Genomic DNA, 11,446 nt, shown 5'->3' on the forward strand with positions numbered 1-11,446 from the left:
TCATGCTCTCCCAGCCAAGGTGTTCTGTTATCTTATAAGTTATAACCAACCAATATAGATAGCATTTTGGTTTAGAACTTGTACGTTGTAAGCCAACCTTTCGAATGAGCTTAAATCTCACTTAATATATTATGGTAATTTCTAAAGAAAGGATGCAAATGGAATGACATGATGGGTCATTAACAAGTTAACCCACTTCATCGAAATAAATTGATTTAATTTTAACTCCGTTTTGAGACAGCTATTCATTAAGTTGATACATCTTAGTATCAACTGGAGAAAGTTGTCAGTTATCTTACGATTACTAAAAATTCTTATATATTTAAGTAATAATAATTAAGTTGTTTCGTATTAGAACAGGGTTCTATTCTGGAATTATTCCCAAAGTCTATCTAGGGGTCATTAAGTGAAGTAGTAAAACAGTGGTTAGAATCGTTGTTCCATTTTAAGCTACGTAGGTTAAGATCGAGGGAGGAATTATTATTACATTTTTTTAAAATTTCTTTATTTTTGTAAGTATTATGTAGAATTAAAAGTTAGTTTGTAGTATTGACATGTTTTTAGCCTTATATCTATTTTCTGATTATGTTACTGAAATATATTAGGCTTGTGTATGGCCAGATTCAAAGTCGAAAAGTGAATGATTTAGGAATGAGTGAACCCTGAACATGTAATGTAGTTGTGTTACTGTTGTTAGGCTTAAGAAGCGTGTGTAGGGTGGAGTACGAATACACCCGTTAAACTTACACGTTATAACTTGTACTATGGTGTTAATTTTATTATATCGACTAGGTTTGTCGATATGTTATTTTGTGCATTACCTGAAACTGGAAGTATCTTGTGAATTTTCATTTTTTGTAATGTACTCAATATTCACATTCAATATGTATATCAAGCTTCAAAGTATGATTAAGAATTTTATTTTTAGTAATTTTGATATCATTATCAGTAACATCTGTCATGAGAATTAAGTATGAACATTTCTTACGCGAAATTTTAAATGTTAAAAGTGGTAGTTATATATGAATACTATAGGCAACTTTAAATGATTTAATCTTAACTTAGACGTAATTTAATACTAGTGCTATCGTATTTGACAGAACATCTGGTTTAAGAACAACATAATTATTACTCTATCTAGGTTGAAAGTAGCCAATGGCTTCTAATGGACCAGCTTCAGGTTTGGAGTATGACAGAGACCTTCAAAACGTTCTACATGATGTTCCATCCATGAATGAAAGCAATGATGTAGTCCATGGAGGTACACCTTCTCATTCAAAAAGTGCCAGTAACAGTGATAATAAATTTCAACCATCTGTTGGTTCTGGATCTCACAGAACAGTGATTCCTCCTACATCTCTTCCAGCCAGTGGTCAGTGGAATCCTCCAATGCCTCCAGGTGAGCTTCAAAGTTTAAGATAAATAGCAATCCTTTAAATATTTCTGTAAAAAGTCCCAAAAGATACTTGTCATTGTGTAGAATATGTTTTAATTAGTCTCTACATTTACAGCATTGCCAGAAAAGTTTTTTATTTTATTTACTTAAGGTTAATTTGTAACTGTTATCTGTTCCAAAATGTAAACCAGTTTTCTATATAGTTTTGAACATAGTAAACTCCTTAAAAACAATAAAATTTACTCAGATTACCTGACAAGATGCCTCAACAGGTATTCTAAAAATGAAAATACATCCTCATTACCAAACTAGAACTAGTCAATATACAGGTGTCTAATAAATTTTTGCTAGTTGTTAATTCATTGTTTTTTTTAAATATTTAAGTGATAACCACCAAATTAAGAGGTTTTATTCTCAGTATTTAAAAAAAAAATTATAATACCATATGTCAAAGCTGATTTGAAAACTGATAAATTATAAAAACAAACTTCATTTGTTTTTTTTTATATCAGTAATAAATGATTTAAAAAGTTAGTTTTTTTTCTGTACTAAAACTCTGATTTCAGCAAATACAAATGTGCCATTGTCGAGTCCTAGTCCCTCCCAGAATGGAGAAGACTCAAGATCTCAAGTGACAAGACCTCCTCAGTCAAAGATAGACACACTCAAACAATGGAGCATTTCAACCTACAAGTGTACCCGACAGATTATTTCAGAAAAACTAGGGAAAGTAAGCACATTTATTTCATTATAATTTTTTTTGTTTTAGAAAGACTGGCCATTAAAGGTGTTGTACATTTGAAATAAATAAAATAATACCTTTACTATTGTTTAAGCTCAATAATCAGGTTGTATGCACTGTCCTGTTAAAACTACTTAAACATGTGGTGTTGATGTGGAATGGCATTGTTACAAATGTCTCAAGGAAATTTAGCTGTTCAGCTAATTGCCATGATTTTTTTGTTAGCAAAATTCAATGAACAACCAAATTTTAATATAGATATACCTCATAGTTTATGCATTTAAAACAAATATCAGAAAAAATAAATAATTTACATAAGTTATTTACAGACTGAAACAGAATTCACTTTGTAATATTTGTGAATTTGTCTTGAACCTGGCATTCACAATTAAACTTTATGGTAACTCCAAAGACTGTACATGTATTAATTAAGCATGGACGGCATTAACATAAGTATTAATTTTTACTGCCAGTATTTTTTACCAAAACAAAATGTATTTGCTTGAATTACTTAAGCAGTGCTACTGATTCATATTCTTGGGGAAACAACAGCAAAATTAAACTGTATTTTCAAATTAGTGTAAAAATAATTCTATTAATTTCTGAACTTAAGTACAATTAGCTAATAATCTATTTAACCCTTTTGAGATGGGTCATGGGTGAAAGCCATGTCATCTTGTTTGTTGAGTAGCATTCAAAATTTTATTTAACTACTATTTCATGAATTTATGTCAATAAGTTTGGTATCAAATTGTGTATTATAATTGAAATTTTAGTATTATACCTTACTCAAATTCTTAATTTAAAAGTAAATGTTAAAAAAAACAGATTTTTGTGTGTCAGGTGGTATGTTGAATGCAACACTGGTTCAAATTAGATGCTTGTGATGTCAAAATACTAAGTCTGTAGTTTCGTATGACTTAGGAACTGAAATTACCCATATTTACAAGCTAGAATATAAAATAAGAAAGTCTTATTAGATATTGCTCATGTAATAAATCAAACACAGTGGCATCCCACCCACCTCTTTCCATTTTTGGAAATGCTTCCTTATATGCACTTATTTCTATATATGACATGGAAAACCAATTGGAAGCTCAGAATGCCCCTAGTGGCTTTCTTAGCCATTTTAACGGGCTTGTATGCCATTTCTTTCTTTTGAACCTATATTTCAAGGAAGTAGGTTGTGTCTTTAGTCTGCTCGAAATTTCATATTTTCTTAGACTAAAATACATCTTGGTTACTAAGCTTGATAAATTATAGTGGAATTCTATGGTATTGATGTAGTAATTTATGATTTTTTAGTTATTCAAATGTATATATAAAACCTAAAAAAAGTATTTCATTTTGCAAAATTTTAAAAGGCTTAGCAACCTATGTCAAGCAGGAACCAAGTACAAACTAGAAGAGATAATTGTTTGCTTTATTTACTGTTCTATGTTTTAAGAAAAATGAGTGCACATGTGCCGCATCATTGTAACTTCTGTATTGTTAGCCAGACACGGCTGAAAGGTCAATATAATAAAAATAATAAATATATAATGTTATGAGATTTAAGCTTTTAGTCTAAACATTTATTTTTGTGTTCATTCTAGAATGAAAGAGGCATAATTTATATTTATTTCCTAAATTTTTTATGGTGGTTACGAGATTGGTCAAATCTACCGAACCTGTACATGAGATTCATTACTGAAAATAATAGATAAAATATAAAGTTTTTCTTATAAAACATTTGATAACTATCTGGATATTATAAAGATTTTGCATGTGAAATTTGAAAATTACTTTGCATGTTAGATAGGCAACATGTGAAAATAAAGAAAAAAGCATGAGAAAAATATTGCTTTACAAACCTTAAGACTAAATAAAAAAAAATTGATATTTCGTGTATGAAATTGTTGTAATGTTTACTTATAATGTGCCAAATTTCATTAACATTCGCTTACTAATTTAAAAGTTATACCATGAAAACTATAGCAAGTACAAAATGGTTACGAAGTTGGTCCCAGTGACCAAACCCGTGCTGAAAGAGTTAAACCTAATAAAACTTAAATTACTGAATGCAATTCTGTATTAGAAATAAACACTATATGTATAACTGATTATGTAGCTAAAATGCTCATTTTTAAAGACTAATCACTGTTTAAAATAAAATAATTTTGAATTTAAATCTAGTATTTACATTGTAACAAAGTTTAAGAACTTGAAAGTTATCATGATTTGATTGCTTTGAAACATTATATAAACAGTGGTTTTCACCACAAGTTTTATACTTTAATGTTTATTACAGAAAAGGTACTCTAATCTAATATTGTTAATTATAATGAAGTAAAAGCTGAGTTGGGGAGGTCTTCATATATAGAAGGATTAATTTAACATGATTTTAACTTCTCATGTTTTCCTCATGTAAGCTTAATAATAACTCTTAGAATTATTTGATGATTTAATTGGAAAATACTATAACCTCATAGCTGAGTAATGTACATAAAAATCTTCTCATAAAAACCATTAGAATCAAAACAAAATTGGTGGTTAAGGTGCTCATCTTGCAATCTGCAGGTCACAGGTTTGAATCCCTGTCCCACCAAACATGCTCACCCTTTCAGCTGTGGGGGCATTATATTGTGGTTGTCAGTCCGACTATTTGTTGTTAAAAGAGTAGCCCAAGAGTTGGAGGTGGGTTGGGATGACTAGATGTCTTCTCTCTAGCCTTTCACTGCTAAATTAGATAGCCCTCATGTAGCTTTGTACAATATTCCAAACAAACCAAGCCAAAAGTCAAAATAAAATTAGATCTTTAAATATTCTTTAACTCCAAAATCAAGAAACCTGCAGTATTTTAACTTGAAGATGGTTCATGTGATTTTTTACTGGTGCTAAACTTTATTTGTTTAGACATAAACTTCTCTGTTTGGTTAAAGACTGACTAAATGTTCTTTTTTCTTCAGGGCAGCAGAACAGTGGACTCAGAGTTAGAATGTCAGATTGAACAGCTTCGAGAGACACAGAGGAAGTATGCCAACATTCTTCGGTTGGCTCGGGCTCTGGCCAGCCACTTCTATCATGTAGTACAGACACAGCATGCTCTTGCTGAGTCTTTCTCTGACCTAGCTCACAAGTCCCCAGAACTGCAGGAAGAATTCCTTTATAACTCTGAAACACAGAGAAATTTGGGAAAGAATGGAGAAACACTCTTAGGAGCTTTGAATTTCTTTGTTTCATGCCTCAATACACTGTGTAATAAGACTATAGAGGACACTCTTCTGACTGTCAAGCTATATGAAAATGCAAGGTAGGAAACAACTGTGTTATCAGGTTAATAGGCCTTCCATTTTATGCAGTGTTTTAAGTTCTATTTATCTTTTAAGTTGATTAGCAGATTTCTTTTAATTATATTAGCCATAGGAACAGAGATAATGTTTTTATAAGTTAAAACTACATATAATTATTTAATATAATGGAACTAATACTACTAAAACCTTTATGTTTAAAATACTGTTAAACCAATGCAAGGTAAATCAATCTGTTTGTTAGAATTTAAAAGTAATATCATATATGTATATGGGTTCTGTATTTTTTTTTTTGCCAATTATCGAAATAAATGGCTTTTAGTTATATTTTTTAATAGTATAAACATTTACTATGTTGCTGTTGGGCTTAGGATTCTTCTACAGTAGTTATCTGTGACTTGTTAGCGATAAATTCAATGATGAATAAATAGCATACACTTTTTTCAAATTATATATATATATATTCGGAACAAGTAACATATGTACAATAAAGTATTCACACTATAGAGAGTATGAGCATATCGTTAACGTTATATCACTACATTTATAGTTCTCCTCTTCTTGTCAAAAGACCATTTAGGCCTGTTCAATTACTTTAGAATTTTAGTTGACAAGCAGAACTATTTTCTCTAATACTATCGCAATATTAGTCTGGTGTGAATTACTTATGATTATGGTCTTCTTTTTTCTGAAGATCTTATGTTCCTTTTGTCAAAGTGCACTCAGGATGATTCAATTACTTTAGAATTTCGCTTTGACAGAATAAACTTATTTTTTTTTTATTTCATTTTCCACTGTTAATTTCACTCCGATATATATATTAAACGTTAGGCCTATGTCAGTTGTTAAGCCTATCACTTTTACATTACTTAACTTCACACCAACTATATTCTATTTGCTTTTATCTGTCTAATACTGTCTGTCTGCTACTTCCCGCTCGTTTCACGCCATTTACACCCTTATTACACAGTCGTCTGGCCACTTTCTATATTCTCGACACCAATTAGTTATCAACAAAACCTTCTACAATCGTCCGCCTTTAACCTTCATTATAACAAAACCCAAAAATAATAAAATATTCACTCACAAATATAAATTAATCACTAATATTTAAACGAAACAGTCTTTTATATCATGACACTGTTGAACAAATCTCATTACTGAAATACTTTCTGACAAATATATTTCAGGAGGGTATGCATATTCTTTTTTAACACTGCTTTTGACAAATAAATTAAATGAATTGGGCAAAATTTTGTTGTTTTATCACTTAAAGTTTTTAAGCAAAGGTAAGAATTATCATAAGTATTAGTATAACATCAAATTTAAGGACATCAAGGGACCTTTTAGTTTAACTCCTTCAGCACTGGTGGTCCTTGGGACTAACCTTGTAACCATTTTGTGTTTGTTATAGTTTTCATGCTATAACTTAAATTATTAAGCATATGTTAACGAAATTTGGCAGATTATCAGTAAACATTACAATGCTTTCATACGCAAAATATAATTTTTTTTATTAAGTCTTAAGGTTTGTTAAGCCTTTTTTTCTTTTTGCATGTTGCCTATTTATCATGCAAAGTAATTTTCATTTTAAGATTAAAAATACTTTTATGCATCAGAAAATTTTCAAATTTCAAATACAAAATCTTTATAATGTCCAGATAGCTATCAAACATTTCTTAAGAAAAAACTTTATATTTTATCTGTTATTTTCACTAACAAATCTCTGTATGGGTTCGGTAGATTTGACCGATCTTGTAACCACCATAAAAAAATTAGGAAATAAATATAACATCCCTATTTCATTCTAGAATGATAACAAATTATAACACGAAATCATAAATGTTTAGACTAAATAGCTGAAATTTCATAACATTATACATTTATAACAATTCAGAAGTTACAATGACGTGGCACATGTGCTCTCATGTTACCGTATCCAATAATATAAGACTGACCTTTAGTCTTTACAGAGTGACCTGTCTTGGCTGTGTTTTAGTAGACTACTATTTTATAAAATACAGTCACATTTCCATTATTATACATTATATGTGTATTTAGAATAGTAACTAAAGAAGCAAAGCAAACAATTATCTCTTCTAGTTACGACCTTTATACTCGGTTGCTGCTTGACATAGGTTGCTAAGCCTTTTAAAATTTTGCAAAACAAAATAATTTTTTTTGGTTTTATATAAACAGTTGAATAACCAAAAATTCATAAAATACTATATCGAAACCACAGAATTCCACTATAATTTATCAAGCTTAGTAACTAAGCTGTATTTGGTCTAAGAAAATATGAAATTTCGAGCAGACTAAAGACTCACCTTATCAGCTTGGAGATTTGTATCAAAAGAATAATATGACATCGTAATACTTGAAAATGGCTGAGAAAGCCACTGAAGGACATTCTCAGCTTTCAGTTGGTTATTCACATGCCGTAGACAGAAGTAAGTGTATATAAGGGAGTGTTTCCAAAAATGGAAAGGGATGAGCAGGGGCCACTGTGTTCGATTCAGTACATGAGCGATATCTCAGCAAATAGAAAAGATAGGAGTTTCTTATTTTATATTCTAGCTTGTTCATATCAGTAATTTGAGTTCTACTTCATACAAAACCATAGACTTTGTATTTTGACCTTAGAAACATCTAATTTGAACCAGTACTGCATTCAACATACCACGTGACACACAAAAATCAATGTTTAGGTGTATTTTTTTTAAACTGAGTAATGTATAGTATTCAAATTTGAATTATAATATACAGTTTGATACCAAACATATTGACATAAATTCATGCAATAGTAGTTCAATAAAATTTTTAATGCAAATCAACAAACGCGATGACATGGTCTGGAGAGGGTTAACTAGGCCAACCTATTTATTAGACTAAACTTTTTTTAACTAAAAGAAAAATAAGGAGAATTTAATTATCGTAACATTTTCAGGACCTTAGATCACTTTTCTGGTGTTGAGTATACACCTACATAGATATGAAATTGAAGTGAATATAATGATAATTTTTATTTCAACAGTTTTTATCTCAGAAATATTTTATAATTAATATTTTGTCATTTTGTAACATTTATTTAGTGTAATTTGCTAAACAAATGGAAACTATGTCCATACTTAATTCTTAATTTTTTTTCTTTTAGAATTTTTCTATTGATCACAAAGCTTTGGTTTTTATTTACTGAAAAAGAAATTCATCTTTTGAGAATACCTTAAATGAATTCTTGTTTCTTTGATTTACCTTTTCTGTTTGAGGTTTTATTATAGATTTTTGTATCACCTGTTTATGAGGTCACAGCATGTGGTCTGAACAACTACTAAAGAAGCTCAGTTTTAAAAATAGTTACAAAGTTTAAATACCATTTGATAGAGCAGATTATAAACAAGTTATAAAATGATGTTAGAAGTTTTGTATAAAAGCGATTAGAAATAGCTCCTGCAGATAAAAAAAAATGGAACAGAATCTTATAGAAAGTTTGGAGGATTTATGGACAAACCAAAGATCTGGGAATTTGTTTATGATCTCTATAGATGTCTTTTTGTTCCTGAAAATATTTTTATTTTAAATATATTTGGAAGCTACAGAAATTTTCTTCAGTAACAGTATATTAGATAAGCTTCATTAGAATAAGTGAGTACAGTAAGCGATGGCAAAATGTTCTGATATTTCATGAATATTATTGGTAAATTTATTCTATTGAAAACATGCATATTAATAAAATAACTTATTTTTTATTAGATATAAATTTATCTTGACCAAGAACATTGTTGGCAAAAAATCAAGATACCTGTTTGACCTCACATCATTTGAAATAGATACTGGGGACTACAAAGATATTTACCCCTATAGTGTGCAGTCTATACAGATACTATCATCATCTTTTTTTTTAGTGATTCACTAAAACATAAATTTTTGCTGAGTAATTTAGCTTATTTTCTAGCTAGTTCCATTCGTCCTTCCTCCAGGGAAGTTTGTCAACGTAAATAGAATGTTTTCCACCATTTGTTCCTCATATTGCGGATTTCCTAACTTGGCTTTTCGATTGGGGGGTCGTCTGTCTCTTCATTATTGGGCAGCCTTATCCCACATTTTTTGTTTTTCCCAATACTGTAGGGTGTTTACCTCTCTTACTCTTTCCCTTTTGATGTGTTTCTTTCGAGTTTGTCGCTCACCTCGGCGGGATACCTTTTTGGATTGGGATGTTAATGTGGTCCTTCACTGCCTCACCATGTCTTTATTTGAACCGCTCTCCACATGCTCCTTGTTTAACCTTTGCCTTAAGACTTATTTCCTTCTCGTTTTAGCCTTTAGACATCTGAATTCAGATTTATTTGCTATCGATGTTTCATGTACTCTTTATCATTCCACATATATTCTTCTTTACTTGGATCATTCTTTCCTCCTCAAAACTTCAATGGCTCGAGAGGGTAACTCCTCCTTTTTCCAATTTCCCACATTTATCCTCAGTTTGATCCATTTAGACTTCTATATCTTGTACATACTCTTCACTGTTATATTACCCGCACAAATTGGATTTGGCTTTTAATTCAGTTTGTAATGGGCAATTTCTTTAGGGCTAGTCATTGGAGCTTCGACTGTACTGCCGATTACACATATTTAGTTGAGGATTGCAGTGGTGAGTGGAGCTCACAGGTTGCTAACTTGAGGTAATGTACAGTTAGAATAAAGAAGCGGATTCCAAGACTGACATAAAACAAAATAGATCAACATTTATTAGGTCTTTCAACATAGTATACATTTTTAACATCAATTGTTAAACATTTACTAAACTGTTAGTTTCTTACAATTCTAATTTTCACTTTTCAGTTAAACACTATTAACCAATACATTTCTCTCTATTATAAGCATTAACTTCCTTTAGTAAAGTACACTAATTGAACAAGAGAGATAGCAATTCTATGCTTATAACAAGGTCGGATTGGTATACCTCTGGAGGTTGGAAATCTTTATTTTCGTGTTGACTCGATTCACTTCTTTTCTCTGGAAGTCTTCTTTTTCCCAGAGATCTTGATTTTTAGCTCCAGACACAAGGTTTTATACTATATTTTCTTTGTATCATTTCGATTTTCCTATTAGTATTTCTAACTACTCCTGATACTTTATTGGCTAATTTCTGCTACTAACTTGGCATCAGTAACTTATCACTATCAAACCCATGGCTAATGTTTTTCTTAGCATCCTCACTGTAGCTTCATTTTTTATACCTCCTCTCGTGATTCTCAATATTAACTAGCCAGCTAACTATGCTTCATCTAGTTTTTGACCCAATTTCGTAACATGGACATATATTACTTATGCCATTTTTTCACATATATGCTCACACTCAGAAACTTAAATTTCTTCAGTTACTTTCTTAAACATGAAAGGCTGAAGCAATTGTAAAATACCCTCAAAAATGTCCAATTGCCTAAAATTGGCTTATTCTTCTTGATTGTCTACCTCTCGTACTTTGGTCTGGATGTCTTATTATCAAATATGACACCTTACCTTTTCATTGGCATCTCATCTTCATCATCCCTTGGAGAAAATTATTCAATTGAGCATGTGGACTACCCCTCATACATTTGTCTCTCATTATTTGCATAGGATTGCGGTATCTTCATCTTCGAGTTATCTCCTCCTGCCTGTAGCCATACTTCAGACTTCAGTGAGACTTTGACTGGGTAAATTATCTTTTTTTCTCATTTCTTCCTTTTCAGGGGCATTGTTTCCTTTTTTGTTGCTAATCATTGTCTGGATCTCACTCTATGGTGAATGTTGCCTGACCAGGTAGTCTTTAACTGTTCAAATCTGCACTGCAAGACCATGATAACTTATGATTCCATGGCCACACAACACACACTGCAGAGATGGGGGTGTTTCTCAACATTGCTTGTAGGTTTATCCTCACAATAAATTTTGCTTCATAAATTTGCCCGTTTTGTACCATACTCACCCGTGGACTACATGGGTAAAGCAAAAGGGGATAACTAGCCCATCCCTGCC

General features: G+C 31.0%; 1 protein-coding gene across 2 annotated transcripts in view; it reads left to right on the forward strand.

Annotated features, from left to right (window-relative positions):
* Positions 1-421: 421 nt before the first annotated feature.
* The window catches only part of LOC106469062 (arfaptin-2-like), a 28,922-nt gene continuing 17,897 nt past the window's right edge, over positions 422-11,446 (forward strand). The window contains exons 1-4 of one of the 2 annotated variants that reach the window (XM_013929516.2): positions 422-512; positions 1,142-1,399; positions 1,963-2,126; positions 5,087-5,430. In XM_013929516.2, coding sequence (XP_013784970.1) covers positions 1,156-1,399; positions 1,963-2,126; positions 5,087-5,430 — 752 coding nt within the window. In that variant the 5' untranslated portion in view covers positions 422-512; positions 1,142-1,155. Of the gene's footprint in view, positions 513-812; positions 904-1,141; positions 1,400-1,962; positions 2,127-5,086; positions 5,431-11,446 lie in introns of those variants that run through there. The other variant, XM_022397463.1, reaches the window with a different exon arrangement.

This window comes from Limulus polyphemus, unplaced genomic scaffold, assembly GCF_000517525.1.
Source record: "Limulus polyphemus unplaced genomic scaffold, Limulus_polyphemus-2.1.2 Scaffold3281, whole genome shotgun sequence".
Classification (NCBI taxonomy): Eukaryota; Metazoa; Arthropoda; class Merostomata; order Xiphosura; family Limulidae; genus Limulus; species Limulus polyphemus.